This window comes from Lontra canadensis, unplaced genomic scaffold, assembly GCF_010015895.1.
Source record: "Lontra canadensis isolate GAN:19392208 unplaced genomic scaffold, GSC_riverotter_1.0 scaffold88, whole genome shotgun sequence".
NCBI classification, from domain to species: Eukaryota; Metazoa; Chordata; class Mammalia; order Carnivora; family Mustelidae; genus Lontra; species Lontra canadensis.
In genome coordinates, this window is record NW_022631082.1 from 337,540 (window position 1) to 364,324 (window position 26,785).

The window sequence follows — 26,785 nt, forward strand, 5'->3', positions numbered from 1 at the left end:
AGCAGCCCCGGGCACCCCCAGCTGCCCCGTGGCTCCCCGTGCCTCGCTCCCGGTGCACCTGTGTCCCGGAGCAGGAAGTGAGCGACGGGGCCAGGAGCCTGGACATCGAGAGGCTCTGGGGTTAAACTTGAGCTTGAGCTGGGGGCCTCCCCGCTTCCTGAGGCTTGGTTCTCTCCTCTGGGAAATGGGAGCTGTGAGACTGCCCCCGCCACCGCTCTGGGAGACTCTGGGACAGTCGTGTCTCCCCAGGGCACGGCATGGCCTGTGGCATCGAGTGGCCAGCACACACCAGCGTTTCAGCCACCCACTCCCCAGACCCGGGCAGGGGCCTCTAGGGGAGCAGTTCCTGTTCTGGACCCTAAAGGCACCTGCCTTCGTGGAGGGGACATTAGGCGGGGGGAGGGGGCGGTGGGCACGAGCACAGAATGTCCAGGAGCGCTGAGCACCGCGGGGCAGACAGGAATGGTCTTGCATTGCTCTCGTCGTGATGGCCGCCCCCAATACCCTCTCATTGCATCCCCACGCCCACAGCCTTCCAAGGCACGCGATTATTTAGCACTGACTGTGTACTGTGCTCCGGACGCGTCATCCCGTGAGCCCATTTCCCGGAGGACAAAGCAAGGTCTCGGGTCTGTGCAAGGGCCCTCTCTAGCTGGGCCGGCAGGGCCGGGAGCCGATCAGCCAGGTGCGAGCCTCCGGGACCCCACCCCCTCCCAGGCAGAGCCCGCACCCTCCCAGCTGTGCCCGGCCCTCCACCGGGAGCTTCCCCGAGCCAGGGCCAAGGTGGGCGGCGGCGGCGGCGGCGGGCAGGGCGGGAGCAGGGTGCCAGCCACCCACCCCCAGGGCTGCCTGGGGAATGCCAGCGCCTGATCCTGCCTCAAGAGGACACATTGTACTAGAGATCAAGTAAACCGGCCTCTCCCTTTGTTTGTTTAATTCTTGCAGGCCCCCCTATCTGTCCCCCCCACCTGCCCCCCATCTGGCCCCTCCCCCATCTGGCCCCCCCATCTGGCCCCCCATCGTCCTGTTCGCGGGACTGCAGGTGGGTACTTCAGGCTTGGCCTCTTCAAGGAGGAGGGTCCGCAGCCCGACTGGCCCTTCCCTGAGCCCCGGCCACCCTGTTCCCTCTCCGTGGAAATCCAAGTTGGGGCCCTGGCCCCCTAAAGATGGGACCCACCTGGTTTGAGGGGCAGCCTCTGGCGGTCTGGGCGAGCGTGTCTGAGAGACGGGAGCACGAGGGACCAGAGCCAGGGCACTGAGGTCAGGCTCCAGCCCTGCTCTGACCCTGGCATGTCTCTGTGCCTCAGTTTCTCCCTCCTCCGGAAAATGGGGGTCCCGAAAGTGTCGACCTCCTGGTGGTTGAAAGGAAGGAGCAGGCCTGGCAAACCGTAGGCGCCCACTCAGTGCTGGTTGTCCACTCATTATGAACCCCGAGAAGTGTGTATGCCGCCCACACCCACCCTGGGGGCCCCCAGACCTGGGGGCCCTCACTAAGACTCGTGGTTTCCATCTGCGGAATGGGGAGGCCAATATGAAACCCCCCAAGTGTGAGTTCCGGGCGGTCTAGACAGGGCGGTCCGGGTTCAGATCTCAGCTCCTTTATTAGCCGGGCCATCCTGGGCCCTTTGCCCCTCAGTGTCCCTGTCTGTAAAGGGGGGATCGTGAAAGTGTCCCCTTCACCTCCGAGGTCCCTGAGAAATCCACAGAAAGAGTTTAGAATGGGCGCGGGCAGACAGAGTGTGCTAACAAGAAGAAAGTTAGGACTGATACCCAAGTAAATAGGTAGGCCGGGCCCACTGGACAGATGGGCAAACAGAGGCTGGGGTTCACGAAGCCGGTCAAAGGCAGGGCTGGGAGCTGAGGAACTAAGTCGGCTGCCTTCACTCCTCCAGGAGGGATGGAGGGTGCCCAGCCCCAGTCGGCCGGATTCAAAGCCCTGCCCTGCCCGGTGGCCCCAAAACAGTAAGCTTTGTCCCTGCATTTCCCGCCTTGGGCAGATGGGACGGGCAGGGCGTGGGTGGTGGTGTCCGGGTGCCTGCCCCCCACCCTGCTGCCCCGCCCCTCAACAGCCGGAAATCACAGTGCCAACGACTCTCTCCCTCTTTAACCCACTTCCTGCCGTTACTGACCCACCTTGGGTGCCCGTCACCCGCCCCCCACCGCCTCCCTGGTCCCACAGTGGCAGAACAAGGAGACATCCCCCCCATGGGCACAGCCACCTCGTGCCCGTGGATCACCCTGCTCCCTCCTGCCACCTGGCTGGGAGGTCACTTGCTGGTTGGCTGCCTTCTCCTTGCCACTGGAGGGTAAGGGGCAAAGGGCAAGGAGTCCCCTTCGCAGGGGGAGAGAAGCAGAAATTGTCCCCCAGCTTGCAGAAGGGAACGTGGAGGCTACCAGCCCAGTCCTGCCAAGAGGGATGGCCACAGTCTTCATGTGGCTGGGCCCGTTTTACAGATGGGGAAACAGGCACGGAGCGAGCATGCTACTTGGGCAGCCTGCCCAAACCCACTCAGAGCTGGCGTTTGACCCTCCCAAGCCCTGACCACCCTGGGCATGGGATTGGAGTCAGGGAGGAAGGCCTTGGGGGGGCTCTGTGGGGCCAGAAACCCCAATAGCAACCCCCACCCCACATTTCGGCCCAGAAGCAGATCATTCTCTCTCCCCTGCGGCAAGCCCTGCCAGGCTTGTTAGCGAGCTCCTGTTGGACCGATGGGAAAACTGAGGCCAGGAACACAGAAGCTACTCGCCCAAGTTCCCACCATAGGGGGATCCCCAATCTGGGCAGTCATGGGGACACGTGTAGGCAGGGTCCCCGGGCCCCATGTCTTCTGCTGGCTCCCACCTGTGAGGTTCTGGCACGCTTGGGCCTCCGTTCCTCCCTTTGAAGGTGCGCGCAGGCCTCGGGAGGCTGGGCCCGGGGCTGGCGTGTGCGGGCAGGCTCTGCCCTGCCAGGCGGTGCCCGGGCCCACACCCAGGTGCCCACACCCAGGTGCGAAGGGGCTGGGCGGAGGCCTCTGCCCGTCTCCTCCATGGAGGTCTGGGCTTGACTCTGGCGGCTGGCTGCTCGGCCTTGCCCTGTCCCCGAGCAGCCCGAGCTCTGTCCCACACAGCAACCAAATGCTAAAGCAGCTCAGCCCAACTCCAAACTCCAACGTCTGCAGAATCCCAAGGAATTCAGGGCCCCACTCCCGGGGCTGCCAGGAGTCCCAACCCCGCCGGCGAGGGGCTACACCTGCCTAGGCCGCAGTCTCCTTATTTCTCCCCAAAGTGACCTCACTAACCTGCTCCACCTTCAAGGGCGTGAAATGTGTCCACGGGGGGAGAAAATTTGGGTACATCTCCCACTCCACGGATTTGCAAACCCAGGAAGTGCTGGCAGGTGTCTCAGTGCCGTCTGTCTTGCTGCTTGGCTCCCCCTCCCAGCTGTTCGGAGGGCCACGGAGTGGAACCCCGAAGCCCTGCGCACGGCAACAGCAGTACATCCCGCCTTTGGGAAGGGATGCGGAGAGGCTGCGGGAGCCCAGCTCGACAGAGCCCCGGGCAGACCTGCAGCCTCTGGGTGTCCCATCCTGGGGCCCCGCAGGGCCCGGGGCAAGTCAGAGGTGACGTGGGAACCCGCGTGTCGTAGGAGGCCGCAGAGCTCCTGAACAGATGCCTGCCTGTTTGGGCCCTAGCTCCCCATCTGCAAAATGGGGTCCGTGCGGTAGATCGTGTAAAGGATTTAGCTCCGGGTCTGGCGTCCGGCAGGCTTTTGGCAATATTCATCATTGATATTCCTGTTATGGTATGAGTAAGTGAGTCTGTCTACAACGCTTGATGCCACCCAAAGCATTCAACACCCACCAGAGCCAGGCTGACTGATGAGAGCAGACACTGGCTGGCCGTGGCCTTTGGGGACGGGCCCCTGGGGGTTGAATGGTGGCGCGCTCCCAGGCAAGCAATAGGGGCTGGACCACAGGAGCGACTGCCCGGCACTCTTGCGCAACCCACGGCAGCGGTGGGGGGCAGGGGAGAGGACAGTGGTCACCAGGGAGGGGACCGAGCCCCAGGCAGGACCTGGCCTTGAGGTGGAGGGCTCCTAAATTGGCTTCAGGCTGTTTGCACAACTGTGAAATAGGTTGTGCTGGAGGGTGTGAGACGAGCTCCTGGGCAGAAGAGGCGGGCGCGGCGCTCAGCACGCACGTAGTAGGTGCGCGATAATCCTTGTCTGCACCTCCCAGAGCTCTCACGACTGGAAACCCGGGCTCCCTGCAGCAGCCAGTGCTCGTTGAGTAAATAATCAGGCAGCGCCTTTCCCGCATGCTGTGTTTTCCTGTCTCCTAAAGGCTAGGCCGCTCCTGCACGCGCTCCCCTGCTCCCCGCCAGCCCCCCGTCTGACCTCCCGCAGGGTCGCTGCAGAGCGGCCCCAGAGACATCCCTAGCCCCCTCCTACAACTGCCTGGAGCACCCGTGTTGTGACAACCAGAGATGGCCCAGGCCTGGGGGGGGGGGGGCAGCACCGCCCCCTCGGAAACCACTGCTCTCTGGCCTCGTTAGCGCCCCGAGCAGCGGGGCAGGGCGGCTAGGTTCCGAGAGGGGCCGTGCCGCACCGCACCCGGGGAGGAGCCAGCCCGGCTGCAGCCTGGGGCGTCCCCGCCGTGCGCGCGACTCTGGGCGCACCTGGGGAGGGGTGGGCATCAGCACCCTGGCCATGCCTGGGTTCCAGGAACTGGCAGAAGGAGCCCAGGGCATGCCACTGTTGCAACATCGGAGGGCGGCATGCCGGCATGCCTGGGCAGGGCCACCGCCTCGGCCCGCGGGCACCGCCGGGAAAGAAAAGGCAACTCGGAAGCGGGCGGCAGGACGGAGGCTGGAATCCCAGGCACCCGCTGGCAGGGGGAGAGGCGGGGCCCGGGCGGAGCCTGCGCCCCGCTGCGTGGCCTATGGGGAGAAGCTGGGTACGTCCTGGCCAATGAGAAGGCCCCAGCGAGTCAGGCCACACCCCCGGGGGAGTCCACTGGCGCGGTGAAAGCGTTGGGGGTGGGTCCTTTATGTCCCCCACATCCAGCCGTGTCGGTCCCTTACAACTGTCCTTCTGCTAGGGCTTCCTAATACGGGGCCACTGAGGGTTGGTTGGAGGGAGCACTCGCAAACCTCATCTGTGATGCTTAAAAGTTCATTAAGTCATTCATACACCACAATAGAGGGAGAGCGGGTCCCGGCAGAGGGCACAGCACGTGCAAAGATCCTGGGGCAGCTCTTTGCAGGACGTGTTGGAGGAACAGCCAGACGACCCCTGCGGCTGGAGCAGAGTGAAGGGGGGCGGCGGGCAGAGAGACGGTGGAGGACAGGGAGGGGACGGGGCAGGTCTCCCTGCAGGGCCTGTTGGCTGTGGGGAAGGCTTTAGACTGTGGATATGATGCGCCACCTAGGCCCTGTGGGATTTGCGGCAAAGGCCTTTCCGTCTCTGGGCAGTAATCTCCTCGTCCATCAGAAGGGGGAGTAATAATGCCTGTTTGGGGAGCTGACGTGAAGAGGCTCAAGTGAGGGGGGCTGACACATAGTAGGAGCTCAGCCTTCATCTGCTCCAGCCCTCGTCTTCGCCCACCTGGAGCAGTGCAGTCCCGTGGGTCCCGGTCCCTAGGCTCCCGCCCTCTCATCCCACAGCCCGTCCTCCCTGAAGCGGCCACCAGAGGGCGCGCCTGAGTCCTTGAGTCAGGTCCCGCCCTTCCCTACCAACGCCCTACAGGGCTCCCAAGCCCCTGGGGGTGAAAGCCCAAGTCCTCCCCGCGGCCCCCAAGACCCTGCACGACCTACCTCCCTGTCCCTCTCACCACCTCACTCACTCTGTTCCAGCCACATGGGCCTCCTGGCTGTTCCTCCAACATGCCAGGCCCATTTGTGCCCCAGGACCTTTGCATGGACACTTCCCTCTGGAACCCTCTCCGCCCAAACATCCACCTGCAGCCTCCTCCTCCACCTCCCAACATCTCAGCTCCTTCAAAGTGCACCCCCAAGCCTGACCCCCACTTCCCCTCCCTCTCTCCCCCCGCAGGGTTTTTCCTGGGACATACCACCCCTCAGCCCTTCTCATTCCACTTCTCCAACTTGCACACCGTCTGTCTCCCACCATTGGACCGTCAGCTCCATGAGGGCAGAAATGTTGACTTTTTGGTCTCTGCTTCATCCTCAGGGCCCAGAGTGGCCCTTGGCACACAGCAAGCATACAACAAATGTTGAATGAATTCATGAACGATGACTGTAACTATCCTTGTTCCCCCCATCTCATGCTCCAGTCAGTATCTGTGCCCCTTCTGGTCCTGCCCCACCCCCCAGCCCCAGGGGAACTCCAGGGGTTCATTGGGCTACAAGAGGGAGAAGCAGGCGTGGCACAGAAAACCAGGCAGGGGTCCCCCCACTCTGTGCCTCGAGAGGCTGGACAGGACCTCCATGTGCTGGCAGGCTCCGGCCCCCTTGTCTAGCACCACGGGATTCCTGTTTGAATTAGAGGTGGGGGAGGAACCAAGGCGGCCTCTGGCTTGGGTTTGTGGGGAGGTTCTGTGGCCTGCGAGGCTTGGCTAAGCCGTTAGCTGGGCCTTGGTTGTGGCCAGTGTCAGAAGTCATCCGGCCCGGATCCCGGGGAACAGAGGACATGGGTCCATGTGGGTATGTGTAGACAAGTGTGGGGGTCTCGAAACCCCACCCTGCCCAGAAGCCCAGCTTGGACCCAGGGGGTCAGGTGGCTGAGGCCTGGGCCAGCCCTCTCCTCCTCCACTTTGGGCCCAGGGCTCCTGGCCCACAGCGCCAGAATCTCTCTGCCAATGAAACCCCAGCGCGGAGGTTCTCAATGATGAACAGATGGTCTTAGGTCTGGGAGGAGGAGATGGGGAGGTGAGGAGCTGAGCCCTGAAGGGGGCCGGGGGGTCCCTGGAGCAGCCCTCCTGCCTTCCTGGAGGGAAACTGAGGCAGGAAGCACCTCCACGCCTCTGTGCCCAAGGTGGGGGATACCATAGGCAGAGGGTCCCCTGGTTTGGCCACGTTGCACTTGGCAGAGGACAGCTTGGGGGAGGGCGGAGACCCGGGCCCTCTGCCAGGTCAGATTCCTCCCAGCAGCGGTTGGGGGGGGAGGAGGGAAAGGGTTTTTGTTTTTTTTTTCCCCCAACAGAATCAAAAGGAGGCGAGAGAGCCTTTGGCAGGAAGAAGGGATTGGAATGAAGCCTAGGCTGGGCTCACCCTGAAAATCACACTCCTGGCCTTGCACTTGGCGGCTGGGAGTGGGGGTGGCGGGAAGGGAGTTTGGAGGCTCTCATCATCCACACGCATCCCTGCATTTTGCAGAAAAGGGGGGGCCTCCTTAAAGGACAGTGGACATGACCTTCAAGGCCCCCCCAGCTGCTGCAACCCCCCCCCCCCCGCCACTCGTTACTCAACAGACTCAGCTGCCTCCGTACCTTTGCTTGGACTCTTCCCTCTGCCTGAGCTGCCTTCCCGTCCACCGCAGGGCACCCCTCCAAGCCCCCTGGGGTCTGGTCTTCCATCCCCCCGGACCTCCAGGGCCGAGGAGTGCTAGGTGCGAGCCTGAGGCCAAAAACCACCGATCAGTAATTCTGACCTTGTCTTCACTGAAACGTGACCATTTTGATTCTTAACAAGATTGTGTCCAGAGATGAGCCATTTTGAGGACTGGGTTTTTGGTGTCTCCCTCCGTGCAACGTCATAGCCCCCTGATAAGTGCCTCACCCTCATTTCGGCTCTGAGGATCTAGCTTGTGCCGGGCCCAGTCCAAAATGTCAACGAGTGTAAGGGTCGGCAACAGCCAGGCTGAAAATACGGAGATCTCAGGTCTGGCCCCCAGTCCTGGAGACAGACACCAGAGAGGGGAGAGCCTTGAGAAAGGGGGCCCAGGTGGTGGGGGTCCCAGTGGAGACCCCTAAGTGGGTGATGGGCTCCCCGCACTGAGAACTTTGACACTGAGCGCACAGGGCCATCCCAGCCTCTCCGAGGGAACAGGACCCCAGCAGACCTGGTCACACCAGCGTCCCCACCGTGTGACCCTGGGCAAGTCATTTCCTTCTCCTGGCCTGAGAGATGCCTCTTGTACCAAACATACTAATCAGGGCTCCCCTGCCTGCCACCAGGGCTGTTTGGGCACTAAATGGGTTAATAGCCGGAAATGGCTGCCTACACAATGAGAGTTCTTATTAGAGCCCCAGGGCCACCTGTGGGCCTCAATTTCCTCATCTATAAAATGGGGGTAATGACAGCTGCACAACCTCCAGGGTTCTGGCGGATTGACGGGGAGATGACGAGACTTTGCGAGGGGGAAACTCTGAGGGCTGAGAAAGTTCTGCAAAGGTGGGGACACTGGGTTCTGTTGCAAAGTGTGAATCCTCCTCCCCTCCATTATAGGAACACCTCCTACGGCAACATTGAAAAGGAGAGTTCAGAAAAAAAAATCAGCTAACACCATTGTTGTGATTGTAATCTCTTTTCTCCTGGTCTGTTCCCTCCTCCACCTTTCCCTTCTCCTACCCTCTTACACAGCTACCAGCCAGAAGCTAAGACTGGGGGGTAGGCAGATGGCCCTTGTGACCAGACTGCCCAGCTCTAACTCCCAGGTTTCCTACCTATTGGCTGTGTGACCTTGGGCAGGTCTCTCAACCTCTCTGTGTCCCAGTTTCCTCATCTGTACAATGATGACAATTACATTTCACATGGGGCAGTAGCCATGAGTGAATGCCGGGATCAGCAAACTACATTCCAAGGACCAGATGTTTTTGTGTGCGACACGGGCTAAGAATTATTTTTACGTTCTTAAATGGTTAGAAGAAAGCTAAAGAATAAGGTTTTGTGACACGTGAAAATTACGTGAAATTTACGGTCTGGTGTTCATAAATAAAGTTTTATTGGTACACGGCCCAACGGTTGATATGCCATCCTTGGTGGCTTTTGTCTTTCAAGCTACAAGGGCCGAGCTGAGTCGGTGCGTCTGGTTGGCAAAGTCGGAAATATTTAGTCTCTGGCTCTTTACGGAAGTTTTTGACCCCTGAGTAACTTTAAACAGTGCAGGGCACAAAATGAGTTTAGTAAACTTGTACTTGCTATTGTTATGAAATACGTGATTTGTACAAAAATCGCATGCTACTTTTCCTCCTTTAAATGTCACATCACCAGCATTTTCCCCACACCACTGACAATTCTGGGAAGCCTGCCTGACTCCCCCCATCCTGCGGAATTTCCTCTACAGCCCCCCGCCGCTGGGCACTGAGGTTATTCCCCGTTGCTGAGGCAGAGCTTGGTGTCGCCCAGCCTCACACCTCCAGCTGGCTTTGGTCTCACGAGTCAGACACTCCCCTATAATCTGCTGCGTGCTGGGTCCAGTCCAGGAACCTTGCAAATAGGAACCTATTTAGTCCTTGTGCGGCTACTGTGATCCTCTGGCTTCACAGATGGGAACACGGAGGCTCAGAAGGTTGCCACGACTGGCCCAGGGGCACACGGGCAGGATTCAAACCCAGGCTGGGGGACTCCTGTCTGTACCTTGACTGCTGTCCTGGTTCCTTGAGGTAGAGAGCCAAAAGCCAAATACTTGTACCAAAGGCAGACAGGATTAAAAGGTTCTGGCTGTTCCCTGGCACGCTGCCCCCCCCCACCACGGTATACATATGGAGGTTACTTAGGGCCAATGTGAGGTTTGACTCTGGAAACCCAACATGGGCCTCCCAAGGGCAGGTCCTAGAATCCAGCGCCGTCAGAAGAATGGGCCTTGCCTGCCAGGTAGGGAAGCAACAGTCCCTCGTTGCAATCCAGGCACAGTGGCTGTGCCCCAGACAGGCCGCTGCTTCTCTCACGGGGACCTGGGGGACGTGGCCAGCAGGGTTCTGCAAAATCAGCCCCTGCTCAGTCCCATCTGTCATCTTGCCTGCTACCTACCCCCCATTGCTCCTTTCCCCCTTCATTTGCCCCATCTGAAAGGTCCCCTCTGCTTCTCTGTTCAAGCTCAGCTGCCCCAGGTGGGGTGGCGAGCACCCCCGTCCCTGCTGATGGGCAGTGCCACCACTGTGGGAAACAGTTTGGCAAGTTCTTAAAAAGCTAGACGTGGGCCTGCCACCATGGGATCCAGCATCTTACCCCGGGGTCTTAACCCAGGAGAAAGGAAAGCTTACCGAGGTGCGCGCACTTCCACGCCAGCGCCCCAGCCCAGGACCATTCCGCTCCCAGACATGCACCAGGAGGAGTGAAAGGGAGCACTCACGAGGCCTGGCTCCCAGTGGGTCCAGCAGCTTCACGAAACTGTAACCGTGCAGAGACACTGCGGACGCCCGTGGGCAGGTGAGCCGGGTGAGCAAGCTGTGACCTCTCCCTGCACAGCGGAACGCCGGCCCAAGAGAGAAAGACATGAGCAGTTGGGGTATGTGACAGATAGATGAGCCTCCAAATAATGCTGCGGAGAGAGAGACACCGGTCGCACGGCCGCGCCCCTGGGCTTACTTATTGTCCTGGAGGGCTTCTGCGTTCCTGGGGGCAGGGGAGGGTAGAAGGGAGCTTTGGGTAATCAGTGACTCTCTGGGTCTCAGTTCCTACAACTGCAGAATGGGGCTAGGCACGGCTCCTGCCCCACAGGCCGGATGGGGACGCGGGGGTACCCGCTGCGTGGCCCCCCCAGGGCTCTGGCTCTGATCTGGCATAAAGGATGGCTTCATCATTCAGTGACCCGGGTTTTCATTTTTTCCCCACCCATAACAAAGCATCTTGGAAATCCGTTCACGCTGGGGCTGCGATTGAGTAACCCCAGGGTGCGGGGGAGGTGTGTGTGATTCCTTTAAATATGTTTAATTATTTAATTAACATATTTAATAGACACACATACATAATATATGAAATGCATTATAGAATATATAACAATACATAATAGTTTCGAATGCATTTACATTTCACGTAAGATATGTTGCATACATACGTATGTATTCTACATAACATATTTGAACCATAGACATTTTATATAAATACACTATGTAAGTAATACATGAGTTTTGTATACTTATGTAATACGTAGCGCATGTCAATATATTATATACTCATATGCATGTGATTTGGCTTTTTCTTTTCTTTTCCTGTCTTTTTAGAGTGGGAGGCAGGGAGGGCAGAGGGAGAGGGAAAGAGAATCTTAAGCAGGCCCCACACCCAGCACGGAGCCCGATGTGGGGCTTGATCTCGCAACCCTGAGATCATGACCTGAGCCAAAAGCAAGGAGAGTCAGACGGTTAACGACTGGGCCACCCAGGTGCCCCAGCGATTTGCTTTTATTTTTTTAAAGATTTTATTTTTATTTATTGGACAGAGAGAGAGATCACAAGTAGGCAGAGAAGAGGCAGGCAGAGAGAGAGGAGGAAGCAGGCTCCCCGCTGATCAGAGAGCCCGATGCGGGGCTCGATCCCAGCACCCTGGGATCATGACCTGAGCCGAAGGCAAAGGCTTAACCCACTGAGCCACCCAGGTGCCCCAGCGATTTGGGATTCTACAAGGCCTTGGGTCCCTCTGAGGCTTTCATTCATGCAACAAAGATTCATTGAGCACGTACTATGTACCAGGAACTATTGTCAGGGTCAGGGACGCAGCTGGGAGCCGACTAGAAGGACACCCTCTACCCCCCGCCAACCCTGCCGCATGGTGACTGTCGCCTCTCGCACACGCTTCTGAGCTAATGGTTCAGCATGTTGTCTGGGCTTCAGATGTGGGCGTGAGTTGAGCCCCGGTCTGACTCACAACTTACTCTCACCACTGTTCCATGTATGCGCAGTTAAACTTGGCTCATAGAACAAATACCCACCCAGTCAGCACCACCTGGATATGGAGATTTTGGCAATAACCCCATCCTGCTGTGTGGCTTCTCCCTCTGGAAGGGACCCCACTCCCCAGTCTGGAATTCATCCTTTCCCCCTGCTTAAAAATAAGTGTATCTCAATTGTTATTCCCCCACCCAAAAAAATATCATTTCATTTCAGTACCCTAACTTCACAAGGAGGCCGTCATGCTCTGTGTAACACTGGGGATTCCTTGCCCACTGGATGTCCTGTGGCTTCGTCCCTCCATACTGTTCGCCTGTGGCTGAGGACACCACTGGGCCCCTGATTAATATGCCAGGAGGTGAATTTCCCACAATGCATCTCTCCACTCTCTCGGCAATGGGCGTTCAGGTGGTTTCTGGGTCTTTGCCTTCCTACGGTGCAGCGAAGACTGTTGTGGGGGCATACTTCCCGGAAGCAACAAGCAAAGGTTTCTTGTGGATATGTCTCTGGGAGAGGAAAGGCCATGGTACGTGGCTTGTGGATGGCCGGGGCTGTGATTCACATTGGTCTCTTTTCCAGAGCGAATGGAGTGTGGAAATGCTCTGTGTTCCCACAACCTTGTTGACATTTGGTATTGCTGGACATTTTTATTTTTATTATTTTTATTTTTTTAAAGATTTTATTTATTTATTCGACAGAGCGAGACCACAAGTAGGCAGAGAGGCAGGCAGAGAGAGAGGGGGAAGCAGGCTCCCCGCTGAGCAGAGAGCCCGATGTGGGCTTTGATCCCAGGACCCTGAGATCCTGACCTGAGCCGAAGGCAGAGGCTTGACCCACTGAGCCACCCAAGTGCCCTGCCAGACATTTTTAGTTTATGGCGATGAATCGGGGGACCTGGGGCCTTGTTATGGCCTGACCATGCATTCCCTTGATCCTTAAGGAGGTTGGACAGCGTCATTCCCTTGCTGGCCACTCCTGTCTCCTCATTCACAGTATGCCTGTTCATTCCTTCTGCACGCTTTTCCTTTCGAGTGGTTGTCCTGTTCTTAATGGAACTTCATTCTTTTTAAAGGACCATATCACATTTCATCAGAAGGTGACATCATGATTGGGAACGCGCCTTCTCAACACGGGCAAAAATGGGTCCAGGGGATGGGGGAGGTTGCATAAAATCTTACTCTCCTAATGTACGAAACAGAGATATACAGAGAGTATAAAAACAAAAATGCAGTATATACGTGGTATAAAACTCATGAGAGGTAACCAGGAAAGAAAAAGTCAAGAGGGAGTATCATGAATAAAAGGGCTGTGAAACACAGTTTTGGAGCAATTTGCACAAGCATAGGGCAAGAGACATCTCCAGGGGCATTCACATGTTAAGTTAGAGACAGACTCCCAGAAGCTGGACTGCAAGGCCTGAACTTGTCTTTGGCCTCTGCCGTGCATGTCAACCTGCTTTCCCAGTTCACCTCCAAGCACTTTATGAAATTGCCTGTTTCACCACATCCTCACCAGCACTAGCTTTTATCAATGTAAAAACTTTACCTAATTTGATGAGTGCCAGAGCATGGTATTTTCTTATGGGTTGTTATCCTTTCTTTGGTCTTTGTAAGGTTGGATACTTTTCATACATTTACTACTCAGTCTGTCTCCCAGGAATGTAATGGAGTCAAAGAACTCCGGGCCAACACATCTGGAGGAAAGGGGCCGGGGCGGGGTGTGTGTGTGTGTGTGTGCTTGTTCTGCAGAGGCAGAAACTCAGGAAACAGGAGTTGATGACTGGAGAGATTCTCAGCCTATTCAGATCACAAAAGAAGCTAAAATTATGAGGAGGTTAGTCAGGAAAGTGTCCTCCAGACCAGCTGGGTGACCTTGGGCACTTGTTTATACCTCTCTGGGCCTCAGTTTCCCCATTAATGAAAAGGGGATGGAATGTTAACAGCACCCATTTCATAGGGTTGCTGGGAAGGGTAACAGAACTGCTCCCTAAAGCACTGTTCCCGCAGCCCAGGGGTGGCCTCTGGGAAAAATGATGGGTGGGGGCTGCTTCTGTCCGCCCCCCCCCGGCTGTCCTCTGGACCCCAGTTCCTGGGGTCTGGCAGCTATCAACTCTCAGGTCTCTAAGAGGGAGGGGCGGAGGATTCAAGCTGGGGATTAACAGAGGCAGCTTAGAGATGGTGGGGGGCGGGTGGAAAGAGGGAGAGAGTAAAAGAGACAGAGGGTGGGGGAAGGGGTCTCTATCCACTTAATCCTTCCCTCACCACCGCCACCCTACTTCCTCTGGCTTCAGGTCTGTGAGAGGAAAGGCCACCTGCACAGCCTTCCCCTCCCAGCAGCAGGGAACCCTGGAGAAGGAGCTGGGGTTAGGGTCCTCAGGCTTCCAACGTGCTGGTTGACCTGGGGAAGATAAGGCCCCCTCTCTGGGCCTCAGTTTTCCCTTCTGGAAAGCTGGGAGAGCGAGCAGATGTGATCAGTTCTGCCCAGACTTACTGAGCACCTACTATGGTAGGCAGGCCTGCTGTCACATCTTATTTGTCCGAGATCTCCCAGCCTCTGGGACGCCCAGCAGCGCACACAGAACCGCAGATCAACTTCCAGAAGCCCCCAGAGTCCTCCATGGCTCCAGAAGTGTGGTCCAGGGCCTGATTCTCGGCCTGAGATGGCACTGGCCCCCACGCTAACCCCTGGTGTCCTCCCCGGAGGAGCTAGGAACCACTTCTCCAAAGGGGTCCCTGAGTCCTGGAGCCCCAGTGCGGGGAACCGGGGTCGCAGGCTGAAAGAAACACAGACAGTAGGACGATAACAGAATCTCCTCCACCCGCCCGGACTCGGGCAAGACCCCTCCCGTCGTCCCCCAGCTGCGCCAGACGCAGAGCAGGGAAGGGCGGGAGGGGGGGGCGGCGCCTGCTCTGCGGCTGCCGGGGGAGGGGGACTGCGGGAGAGCGCTCAGGGGTGGGGTGGGGGGGGCGCTGCGGCACCGCGTCCCATCTCACCGTGGCCGGCGCGGCAGGGGCGGGGGGCTGACCCTCTTCGGCCCCGCCCCTCCCCCCGCTGCAGAGGCACCTCCATTAATCCTGACCGGGGAGGGGGCGCCTGCTCACCCCTACCTGTGAAGCCGAAGCGCGCTCTCCCCGCCCCCCGCCCCGCTGGAGCCCCTGAGGGACCCCCAGGGGACCCCCGCCCCCCAGGTCTGTCGCCCTCGGTGTCCGAGTCTCTGTCTGTGTCCCCATCTGTCCCGTCTCCCCGCTATGCGTGCTTGTTGTGACTGCGTTACTGCGGGACACCTGCACTCACGGGCCCGGGTGGCTGGCGCGATCGCCAGGGGGAGGGGTTCTGGGGGTCCGTGTGCAGGTCGGTCCGAGGTCTGGAATGTCTTTCTAGGATTGTCCATCTGCGTGAGTGTCCAGGTGACACCCTGCAGGCTGTGAGTCTGTGTATGTGACAGCGTGGAGGCTGTGGTTGTCTGGGTGACCCCCCCCCAGGCTGTGAATCTGTGAGTCCCCGAGTGTCTGCCTGGGTGACACCCGCAGGCTGTCTGAGTCTGTGTTCGTGGCATCCTGCAGGAGGTGTGCATCCCTCGGCTGTGAGCGTGGGTCCCGTGTGTCTGGATGAGCCCGCAGGCTGTGTGTGTCTGTAACACGCTGCAAGCGCGACTGTGTGGGTCTGCGCGCGTCGGTGTGCGTTGTGTGTCCGCGTCGGAGTCGAGGAGGCCCGGGCCGCGAGTGTCCCTGAGCCCTCTGCGCGCGTGTGTGTGTGTGTGTGTGTGTGAGCGCGCGCGCGCCGCGGCGAAGGTGGATCCGCTTCCTCCGCAGCCAGCCCGACCTGGGCCCCACGACCCGCCGCGGCCGCCGCTTGCTCGGCCTCCCCTCGCGCGGGCCGGGCCGGGGATGGAGCCGCAGCGGGAGCCGCCGCAGCCGGGGCCGGGGCGCGGAGCGGCCTGAGGCGCGGGCGGCGCGCGGGGCCGGGGGGAGGGCGGGCCGAGGGGAGGGTCCTGCGGGCCGGGGGGGCGGGCGCGGCGCGCCCCCTCCCTCGCGCGCTCGCTCCCTCCCCCGCGCGCCCTCCCTCGCCGCCTCCTCCCGCCGCCTCCGGCCCCCCCTCGCCGGGGACCGAGCGCGCTCGCTCCGGCGCCGGCCTCGCCTCCTCGCAGCAGCGCCATGGTACGTCGCCGCCCCCACTTTCGTTTTCGCCCGGGGAGTTTTTGGGGTGGTGCGTGGGCTCCCGGCGAAAGTTGCAAGGTCTGGGGGGGGCGGGGGGCGAGGGCCGCCCAGAGGAGGGGCCCGAGGCGGGGAGCCCCCCCCAACACAGCCCGCGGCTGCGGGACCCCCGCCCGCCGATCTCCCCCCCCCCACCCCGCCCGCGGCTGGGGGCGGAGCTGGCGCGCGGGGCTCAGCGGGGGACCCCAAGTGGGGGGCGCCTCGCGGGCGCAGCGGAGTTGGCGGGGAGGGCGGGGCTCCCGGGAGAGGGTCCCCCCTAGACCCGGCTCCCGCCTCCTCCCTGGCTCCGGCCGGAGGCGGGAGGGCGCGGCCCGGAGCGCAAGACCCCCCGAGAGCGCAGCCCGCGGGGGAGCGTGGGTCGAGGAGGGGGCGCCCGCCTGGGCCATGCGGGGCGGGGGTCGCGGCGGCCCCCGCAGGGTGCCCCGGCCCGGGCGAGCGCGGCGCGCCAGCTAGCGGAAAATGGCCGCTGCGGAGAGGGGCGGAGAGCGCGCAGCGGCCGCCGCCGGGCGCCTTGAACTTGGAGCCGGGCGGGCGGCTGCGCTCGGCGCCGCGCGGGGGCAGCCACCCCGCCTGCCCTTGAGATGCCTGAGCCCCGCCCCCGGCCCGACCCCCGGCCCCTCCGCAGCGCGCGCGGGGTCCCAGCCGGGAGGGGTCACCAGGTCTCGGCCCGGCGCGCCCCAGGCCCGCTAGCGTCGGTGGCTGCACTTGAGGGTTCCGGTGTCCAGTCCGCGGGCGTCGGTGGCATCCGGCACTCGAGGGGTGCGTTTGGGGGCTTCTGTGCTCCCAAACGGGTCCGCACGGGATGCCGGGGATGCGCCCGCGTGTCTGTACGGCTGGGTGGTCCCGTCGCCGGCCGTGGGTCCGTGGGTCTCGGCGAGTCGAGTCCTCTCCTTTATGTGTCTGTGTGTGCGCATCCACGTGGCTGTGTGTGTTGTGTTGCGTATGTGTTAGAGCATTGTGCGGCTAAGGGACAGTGTGTGTGTCTGGGTAACCGTGCGTCTCTGTGGGAAGGTGTTGTGAAGCTGTACGGCGGGGTTGTGTGTCCCCGAGGGCCGTGATGTCCCTGGGTGACCCGTGGGGTGTCCCCATGTGAATGTGTGGCGGCCTGGGGGTTGCTGGTGAGTGGAGAACTGTGTCGTATGCCTGCGTCCCGGGGGACAGTTGGGTGTCGCTGTGTGCGTGTGATCAGCACAGAGTGACTATTCCTGGGGATGGGTCTACACTCTTCCTTGCCCTCCCCCCCCAGGTTCCTTTTTTCCTGTAACCGGGGTTGCTGAGTGAGGAACGGGTGTTTCCTCTACCATGCCAAAATTCTGTCCCCTCATCTCACCACCACCCCACACCGTTCCCTCCACTTCCCTCCGACTCGGGGTACCCCATCCGCGGGGCCCCAGGTGGTCCTGGCTTGAAGATCGGGCGCGAGGTGGCGCCGGGACACGGTCGCACGGTGGCGGCGCCTTCTCCCGCCAGGGGCTGCGCGTGCGCGGGGACCTGCCCCAGAGGGAGGCGGGGCGGTGGGGGGGTGTCCCCCCGACTCCGCGGCGGAGGAGGTCCCGAGGGATGGCTGGTTACAGAAGAGCACGGGCCAGCTCCGGCCCAGGAGGGTGGCCGCGGAAACCCCCCTCACTCCCTATGCTGGGAGCCCCCCCCCCAGTCCTGCCTCCCTGCACTTGCCCCCTACGAGGCCAGACGGGGCGGGCACAAAGTGTTGTTTTCTCCCCTGCAGGGGAATCCCCGCCGCACCCCCACCCCCACACCAGGGCACTTTATATAATTTTCTAAATATAAAAGCACCAAGGCCAGGCCGGAGTCTCTGCTTTTTGCTTTGTACCTGCATCCCATTGTGGTGGTGGGGGGGCGGTTTGGGAAAGGGAAAAGGGCGTCCTACATGGACACGGGGATGCTTTGGTCCCCATCCCTCAGGACCGCATTGTCTGCTAAACTTCCCGCCCCCTGCCAGTCCTCATCCTCCCCTGCACCGCCCCCCCCACAGCCCTACCCCACTCCTGCGTAGTGGGACTCCTGGGCTGCCCCTGGCTGCAGCAATCCCTTCCCCTTGCCGCCCAGCGCGGTGGCACACACGGGGAGCAGGAACATTCACAAGCACACACCCATGACACAGGTGTAGGTAACTCCACTGCACACAGAGGTCCACACACACAGCCACACGCAGCCGCCGGCAGACATGGCTGTGGCCAGGCACCTGCACTTGGGAGGCTGGAGAGACAAGCCACCCCGCCCCCCAGCCAGACCTGGAGAGCTCTGAGCCGGCTGGGGGGTGGTGTTTGGGAGGGGAAAGGGATGTGGTTATTTCATGGGTATGTGCCCCCTCTGCCCGTGCACCTGCATAGGGATACTGGGAGGGGTTCTGCTTGTGGGCGTGTGTGATCGTGAGTGTGTATGGTAGTGTTTGGGTTGAGTGTGTGATTGTGAAGGAGTGTCTGTGTGTTGTGGCCATGTTTGTGTGTACACTTGAGTGGGTCTGTGCATCCCCTGTGTGTGTCCATATCTGTGTGTATGCGTGTGCTTTGTGTGAGTCTGTGAGTCCCCGGGTGCCCTCTGTTGTGATGCCCGAGGCCAGGTGTGCGGAAGTCCATGTTTGTGGGTGGGCCTGTGCTCAGGGGAATCCCTATGTGTTTGTGTTGCTAGGTGTGTGACATGGGTATCTGTGTGGCACGGTGTGTATGCCTGAATGTCTCTTTGTGGCACGTTGTATGTGCTGTGTGCGTCTCTGCCAACCTTGGGTCCCATCCTCCCTTTCCTTACCAAGACCAAAGACCTTCACATCCCCTTCTAGAACCTCAGTGTCTCCTCCGTAGAATGGGAACACATAGGGGCGTGGTGATGCTGTGCCAAGCGTGCGTTCCCAAGGCCTGGCATGGCGCTGTGCCCTCTGTGCCCCAGGGGTGGTCGCCCTTGAGTTCCTAGGTGGACACCTAGGAGGTGGCCTTCCCCTGCCTCAGCTGCTCTGTGAATGCCAAGCACTTTTTTAAAAGTTTGTTTTTAATGACACAAACCATTTGTGAACATCTGAAGAGTATATACCAAACTACCCCCAGTGGAAGCCAACCCACTTCCTCACCCCTACCTGTGTGGGACCCCAGGGAGACACTGGGCCATGTCTGGGGATGTCGCTGGTGGTCAGGACTGGGGGTGCTCCAGGCAGGGATAGGGCTCAGCACCTCTCCCCCACAGAGTCCAGGATCCCTGGGCAGAGAATGGTCCAGAGCACCCTTAGGGGAGAAGCCCTGGTCTCCGGCTTGTTTCCCCCTGTGATATCTGCAGATGGGAACCTCTTATTCTTTTACGGAGCTGCGTAATAGTCCGGCCTGTTCCCACACTGGCGTTACTGACCTGGCCCCCTGCAGAGGGACGCCCTGGCTAGTTCCCAGGCTGTCACCAGTAGTGGTAGAGAGTGGTAGTCGACACGCTTGTGCGTCTGGGTCATGGACAGTTAGAGGAAAGGCAGAATGAATGATTAAGGAGAGTGCATTTTTAATTTTTTAGCCAATGAGCTCAACTGTGCTCCCAAGTGCCACTGCTAAATCACATGGCCCACTCCCCTTCCGGGCCCTCGCACAAACAAGGTCCACATTCACCAGTTGCTTTGTTAAGGTAACTGCCCGGTGCAAAGCCCTCTTCTGACCTCAGCCCAGTCTCCTCTGGGTCACCCATAATAACCCAAGGGGTGGGAACTCCCTTCACCCTTTTTCACCGAGGGGAAACTGAGGCACACAGGAGTGTAGTTGCCGCCGGAGGAGACGTAGACCAGGCTGCAAGCCTGCGCTAGAGCTGGCTGGCAGCTGTGGACCTACTGTGTGCACTGCAGGGCCCCTCCCACCCGAACTATGGAATATGCAGATTTGTAACAGTCTGCCGGCGTTCGGGAATTTGCAGAAAGTTCTCCTCTCTGCACTGTGCCCACAGCGTTCACACGAGTAACCTCAGGGTTCCCATCTCCAACCCTCCTCCATGCGTCCCAGCACTGTTGCCATTTTACAGATTCGGAGACTGAGGCTCCGAGACAGACGGGCAGTCTGTGCTCTCCGGACCTCACCTTGGAAAGGAGCTCAGGTGGCAGGCTGGGCGGGAATGAGGGGGCCGAGCTGGGAGAACCGTCTGCAGTCAAGTGTAACTTTTAAATGTCTGTGAATTTGGAATCTTGTGCTCTCTGTGTTCCTAGCCACTTTCAAATAATAAAATCCTGTTGTATGTTATGTTGGCATTTGGATTCCTAGACACCTGCTTTCCCCATTCATCCTGGGGTTTCAAATGCACCCCCCCCCCATCCGCCTGACAGCAGCCAGGGGTTTTCAAACCTTTGCGAAGCGCTCCTGATATGCTAAGCACTGATTGTTTGAATTCTAACAGTTTGTTTGAATAATAATGCAATGCGGAGTCGGAGTGGCCCAGGATATACGCCTTCCGCCTTCTGTAGGAACCCTGCTCCCTCCTAGTCTAGCCCTGGGACCCTGAGCCTGTTTCCTCCCCGCAACAGGGGAAAATAACGGGATTCCTGGCCCCTCCCATTACCCTGGGCATGGGGCAGTTGCCCCACGTTGGCAAGAGGGTTTCATTTGGCATCAGGACACTGGGAGAGACCAATGAAAATCACCAGGCTTTCTAAGAATGTCTTGCTGCTCATTTGACAGAAGGTCAAGGCTCTGCTAAGTGTCATTACCCTTATGCCCATGGACCCCATGGGCGGGCACTGTTAGTGCACGTTACCGGGGACAATACCAAGGGGCAGTCTGTGGGGTGGGAATGGGAGCTGTGGCAGTGGAGGCTGAGGATTCAGGGGTGAATGGGGAAGGCTTGAGGTCGTGGTCATCAGGAACCCTGGGGGCTTAGACTGGGAGAGGTCAGGTCTGCGCCCAGTTACTCTAGAGGGAGAACAATGGAGCTTTAGGAAGGTGGGTTCTGGGGCTCCAAGCCACTCCTGGTGCCTCAGTTTGCAGATCTGTGAGATGGGCACGCTCCTAGTCTCCATAGGAATTACTGGACGCCCAGGGAAGAGGCTGCGAAGGTTTACGTGGCCAGCCTGAGGTTCTGGACCTACCCTCCTGGGATGTTGGGGAGACTCATGGGGGATGCTAGAACACCCCTACCACACACACCCAGTTCCCATTTGGTGGTAACTGAAGAGGTGAGAGCAGATTCCTGGAGGCTCTGGGGTTAGTTGGGACCTTTGGGGCCGGTGGGGTGGGGGAGGAGTGCACTTGGAGCCAAGCTCCCTGCCCAGGGAACTGCAGCCCGTGTCTGGCTCTAAGGGGAGCAGAGGGAGAGGATGCTGTGGGGCCCCACCTCTCCTGCCCTGCACCCCGGGTCGTACATCTTTAAGGGGAAAGACGCGCGCTGGCGCTGGGCCTCTGCACACGTCACTTCTTCATTCTTTCCCTCCCCCCCCAACTTGGCTCTTTTCTCCAACTTCCCGGCCAGCGCGGGGAGGTTTGGGGGGGTCTTAAAAATCCACCTCCGGCCCCAAAGTGTCCAGCACCAGCCCAGCACCCCCTCCCCACTTGACTCGGGTGGGCGGTCCTGGGAGACCCGCGGCTACCGGGCTCTGCGCCGCCGGTTGGTCCCCGTCCGGTGCCCGGGACCGGGGCGGTTCGTAATTCGTAATAATAGCTATGATGGGGGTTCATGGGGCATGGGGGGGAGCGGCTTTCCTTCCCCGCTCGCGCTCTTTTTTCCCTCGTTTCTTTGAAAGTTGGATGTTGAGAAGTGGGAGGCTCGGCTGGGAGGGGAGGGAAATTGGGGGGAGGAAGGGGGGAGGCTGCCAGAGGGAGGAGAGACAGAGACACGGAGAGACAGAGACGGAGGAGGAGAGAGGGAGGGGGGACAGGAAAGGAAGAGAGAGGGAGAGAGAGCGAGCGCGGGAGGGAGGGAGGAGGGAGACCGAGGGAGGAGGCGGCGAGGAGCGCGCCGGCCGCGGCCGCGGGGGGGGGGGGGTTTGGAAAAATGACTCAGTAAGTTCAGCGCGCCCGCTCCGGCCGGCCCTGCGCCTCCCGCCGCGCCCGGGATGTATTCGTCCCCGCTCTGCCTGACCCAGGTACGCCCCTCGCCCGGCCCGCGCCCCCCGCCGCCCGGCCCCGTAGTCGCGAAACCGGAGGAGGCGGAACGGGAAAGGCGCGCGTCCCTCCCGCCGCCCCTCCAGGGGTGCCCCCGCCGCGGGCCAGGGGCCGGTGGGGGATGGGCTGGGCCGGGGACCCCTGCCCCGACCCACCCTCGGGACTCCCGCCCCGCCCCGGGCGCCCCGGCCTCTTCCCCACGCGAACGCGGGACTCGGGGAGCGGGCTGGCGGGACGCTAGCCCCCACCCCACCTGGGAAGGTCTGGGGGCGCTCCCCCCCACCCCATGGCCGGAGCCGGGCCTCTGCGTGACCCCCCGCCCGGACCCGGCCTGCCCCTAGGAGGAATCGAGGGGTCCCGATCCGACCCCTCGGCCCTGTTGAGGAGAGGATACCTCGGATGTGCTCCCCAGACAGCGCCCCCCGCCCCCCGCCAAGGTTGTGCCCCGCCACCCCAGCCCCGGGACGCCTTTCCCCCCATTACTGGCCCACGTGTGCTGGGGGGGGAGGGGGCGCGCGGAGTTGAAGGCGCCAGCAGCGGGGGGGGGGCGCGCTGACATCCCGGCCCGGCCCCCCCCGCCCCCCCCCCCCCCCCCCCACCGATCTGATATTTTCGCTGCATCGATTCTGGATTGTTGCGCCGCCGCCGCCGGGAGGAGCCGGGAGGCCAGGCGTTCCGGGGTCTGGTCCCGGCACTGCGGCGCTGCGGACGCCCTCGCCAGCCCGGCACCCGGCACCCGGCACCTGCCCCTGCCCCCCTCCCGTAGCCTCTCACCCCTGGCGGTGCTCCCAGACTGCCCCGGGCTGAGCCCTTGTGCAACGGCGAAGGGGGTGTGTGGGGAGGGGGCGGCTGCCCCTGTCCCAGGCCGCACCCCCGGGGACTCCTTTCCTCCTCCAGCTCCCTTTGGGACACCCCGCCCCTGGCTGGTCTCCTTCCAGCTCCCCCATATCCTTATGTGTCTTCAGGCCGATGGGGTTGCAGCCTCAGTTTCTCCTGAGGAATAAGGCAGGTTCTGGAGACGGGGCAGTGCGGCCTCCAGATTGCCAAGTGCAGGACTCTGGGAGGTGGGAGTCCATCCGGAGGCTGCCTGTCCCGTCTTCCTCCTCTCTCCCTTATGGGGAGCACGTGGATGCCTAGCTTGGGCCCCAGGGACTGCCCGTCTGTGTGGGAAAGGGTCTGCTATTCAGGGCTTGGGGGCCCCCTCCTTCGGGCTACAGCCTTTCTTGCCGCACTGGGGAGTTACCGGCTCCCCCCAGAAAAGGAGGGGGGGGGTCTCAGGGCTTGTCTTACCCATGATCCCCTGAGTGACCTTGGACAAGTCCATGCCCCTGTCCAGGTCTCAGTTTCCCCTTCTGAACAACTTTGGGGGGCCCCCGGAAGCTGTCCTTGCTGCCCCAACTCTGCCTCCCAGTTGTCCTGAGGCTCCCTGCAGGCAAGTAGGGTTCTAGGGAGGGTTGCCGTGTGACCTTGGGCCTCCCAGTCTTGCGGGGCAGCCTGGGTGGCTGTGGGTGCCCCCGCCCCCTCTGCCCTTCCTGGGCTTGCCAGCTCCAGAGAGCCACACAGGGGGGCTGAGCCAGGGAGGCTATTCCAGGGGAGGAGGTTGGAAGGCCGCCTTTTGTCACTGAGCCCTGGAATTCCCCCATCAGGACTCCTGGGGAGACAGGCCTCCATCCACGCTGAGGCTATGGCAGCGAGAACCTGAGCCCCGGTGTGAGCCTGTGTGCTCACGGGGTCGGGCTCGGCTCTCCCCAGGAGCAGGCTGATCCCCAGGACCAGCCTGGTGGACAGGACCGTGAACGCTATCTGAGGTTGTCCTGGGCCAGTGATGGGGACACGGGAGACAGAGATAGGCAGAGACAGCCCGAGAGCACCCCCCACCCCCGCTAGGGTGGGGACGGAGTGGCCCAAATGCAGGGGGCCGCCCTCCCTTGCTCCACTCCTGCGCCCCCCACCCAGGAGCAGAGCCCTGGGACTGCCCCCCCCCCCAGACAGAGCTCCTTGCAGACCCAGCCTGGTCTGGGGTCTCCGGCTGGGGGTCCCTCTGGGAGGACCCCGACTGCCCTCTTAGGACGTGCACTCCTGGCTGTCCGGGCCACCACCCCACGTCTCTCTGACCATCTCCATCTCCCTGGCCCGTCCCTCTGTTTCTCCTCCATCACTCTCGGTCTCTGTGGTCTGCGTCTCCCTGTCTCTGCCTCCGTGTCTCTCTCCGTGCCTCCGTCTGTCTCTGCGTCTCTCTCCCCCATTCCATCTCTCCCGCGTGTCTCCCCATCTCTGGGCCTCCGTCTCCCCCCTTTGCCCGACTAATTTTACAACCTGAGCCCATCCAAAAATAGCTCCCTTTTAGCTGATCCGACCGGGATCCTTGTTGGAGGGAGCCGCTGGAGAGCAGCAGGGGGGAGTGGTGCCCCGGTGCCCGCGCCCCGTGCCCCCAGCCCTGCCCGCTGAAGGGGGATTGGCGGTGGCGGCAGCCCTGGAGGATTCTGGGAGCCCCGTCCCTGTTTCAGTGGTGACTCAAGAGCTTTTTCACTTTTACTCTTAAGAGGAACTGTGTGGAGCAGCCGTTACTTCCATAAATCCTGGCGGCGGGAAGGCCGGCCTCCCCGCGCTGGCCCTACTCCGGGCCTCCCTCCCTGCCTCTCCCCGCCCACCCCCCCGGCCCGCCCGCCGCACCGCCACGTTAGTTATTCCGGGTTTGGGGCCAAATCCCTCTTGGCTGCAGTGCCCAGGATTCCCCGGGCTGAGGCCGGCCACACCAGCCCGCCAGGGCCCCTCCCTCATTCATTCATTCCTCCCTTCATTTCTGCCCTGGGATCCCTCTCAGCGTGGTACCCCTTTCACGGCCCTTTCTCCAGCGGGGAGATCGAGTCAGGAGGGCAGCCCTGACTTTTGGTAGGTTTAGTAGGTTTTTTTTTAAGTGCCTCTGTGGAGCCTAGGCCTGGCCTGAGCTTTGGGGGATGGGGGTCCCCCAGCATCTTGGGGCTAGGAGAGGAGCCAAGACCAGAGACGGCCAGGGCCTGCCCAGGGTGGCACAGCACTATGGCTGGCAACGCTGGGTTTGGGACCACTTCCCACTTGGCTTTTGAGGCCAGCCTGGACAGGTGGGCGTTCCCGGTGAACACCCCCCCCCCCCCCCACACACACACACACCCCGTCTGGTGGCCTCTGCTTGGCTCCTGCAGAAAGCACAGCCTCGCTCCAGGTCGCGCTCCCTCTCTCCGTCCCTGTGTCTGGGTCTCTCCCTCCTCCTCCCTGCTCTGCGGAGGTGCCTCGGTGAGCCAGGGCCAGGCGCCTTGTAAATCACGAAGCGGGATTCTGGCCGAGTCAGCATTCTCTCTCTCTCTCTCTCTCTCTCTCTCTCACTGTCTCCTTCCCTCCTCCTCTCCTTCTCTCACTCCCTCTGTCTCTGTCTCTCTTCCCCCAACCCCTCCTTTCTCTCCTCCTCCCTCTCTGTCCCTACCCCACCCCCAGCCTGAACCGTTCTCCCTCCCTGTTTCACACCAAAAGGATGGAAAACACTCACCGCATCTTGGGTCCTTCTGCCCCGCACGGCCCTCACACGCAAAGGCACGTGTTCCTGGCAACCCACACACGCGTGTGCTCCCTGCTCCCCTCGGTGGACCTCTAGTGCCACATGCGTGCTTACTGACCCATGGCCCTGCCCTGCCTCCGATGGGTCCTGACGGGGGGGGGGGTCGGGGGGGCACCAAGGCAGAGACTGAGGGCGTCTCGGATACGCATATGGGCCTTGCTCTAGAGGCTCAGGAACTAAGTTATTGGTTTTCCGGCTGCAAAGTGCGGGGCAGGGCCCCCCTTGTCCTCACTGTGAAATGAAGCCAATGGTAATCTTCAGTTGCCTGCCCCGCCGGACGGTTTGGGGAGGCAGGACCCCTGTGAGGTGCTCAGTGCAGGGCCTGGCACATAGTAGGTGCTTACTTATCTGTGGGAGGAAGAGTGAATGGACGGTTCTGCCAGCCGAGAGAAGGACCTCCTCGGAGCCTCAGTCTCTGCCCACGTGACCTGGGGAGGACAATCATGCCTTCCTCCAAGGCTTCACCCTCGGTATACAGTGGGTGCCAAATAAACGTGGCTATGATTATGGCGGTCGCTCAGCTAATGATTGGATGAAACATCCTGGAGGCATTTCCAACATACCCTCCTCTTTATTCGGTCACTGTCTGGGCTAGGTGACAGGAACAGCCATGAGCCCTGAGGGCTTTTGCTCGGGGCTCATGGCCCCTGCCCCTGCCCAGTCTTGTCCAGGGTCTTCCTGAGTGTAACCAAACCTGTGGGGGGGTGGTGGTGGCAGCATCCTCTGTCGTGTGGGGTGCTTGGAGGTGTCACTTAGGATGGGATTGCTCCCCCAGGGATCCAGACTGGGTGCTAGGGCACAGCAGTGAACCAGAAGGACCAAATCCCTGTCCTGGAGGGGCCACAGTCCAGAGGCCCGGCCAGGCTGCCACTTTGGCTAGGAGGAGATGGCCCATGACCTGGGACTGAGCAGGGGAAGGGAGTCACACGGGATTCGGAGACGCATATCTCTGGGGAGTCCCAGTGATGGGGCCAGACCACGGGCTTGAAGGGCTCAGGAATGGGGCTGAGGAGTCCAGAGGTCCACAGTCCTGGGGACGTGGGTTCAAGCCCCAGCTTGGCTCCTTCCTGGCTGCGTGACTTTGGGTGGGTGGTTTCAGTGCTCAGGGCCTCAGTTTCTCCCTCCAGAAAGCAGATGCAA

At 61.0% G+C, this 26,785-nt stretch overlaps 1 protein-coding gene across 4 annotated transcripts in view; it reads left to right on the plus strand.

Annotated features, from left to right (window-relative positions):
- The first annotated feature begins 15,794 nt into the window (after window positions 1–15,794).
- Window positions 15,795–26,785, plus strand: part of NFIC (nuclear factor I C) — a 60,147-nt gene continuing 49,156 nt past the window's right edge. Inside the window, exon 1 of one of the 4 annotated variants that reach the window (XM_032883536.1) lies at window positions 15,795–15,925. In XM_032883536.1, coding sequence (XP_032739427.1) covers window positions 15,923–15,925 — 3 coding nt within the window. In that variant the 5' untranslated portion in view covers window positions 15,795–15,922. Of the gene's footprint in view, window positions 15,926–21,901; window positions 22,035–26,785 lie in introns of those variants that run through there. The other 3 variants (XM_032883535.1, XM_032883538.1, XM_032883537.1) reach the window with 3 other exon arrangements.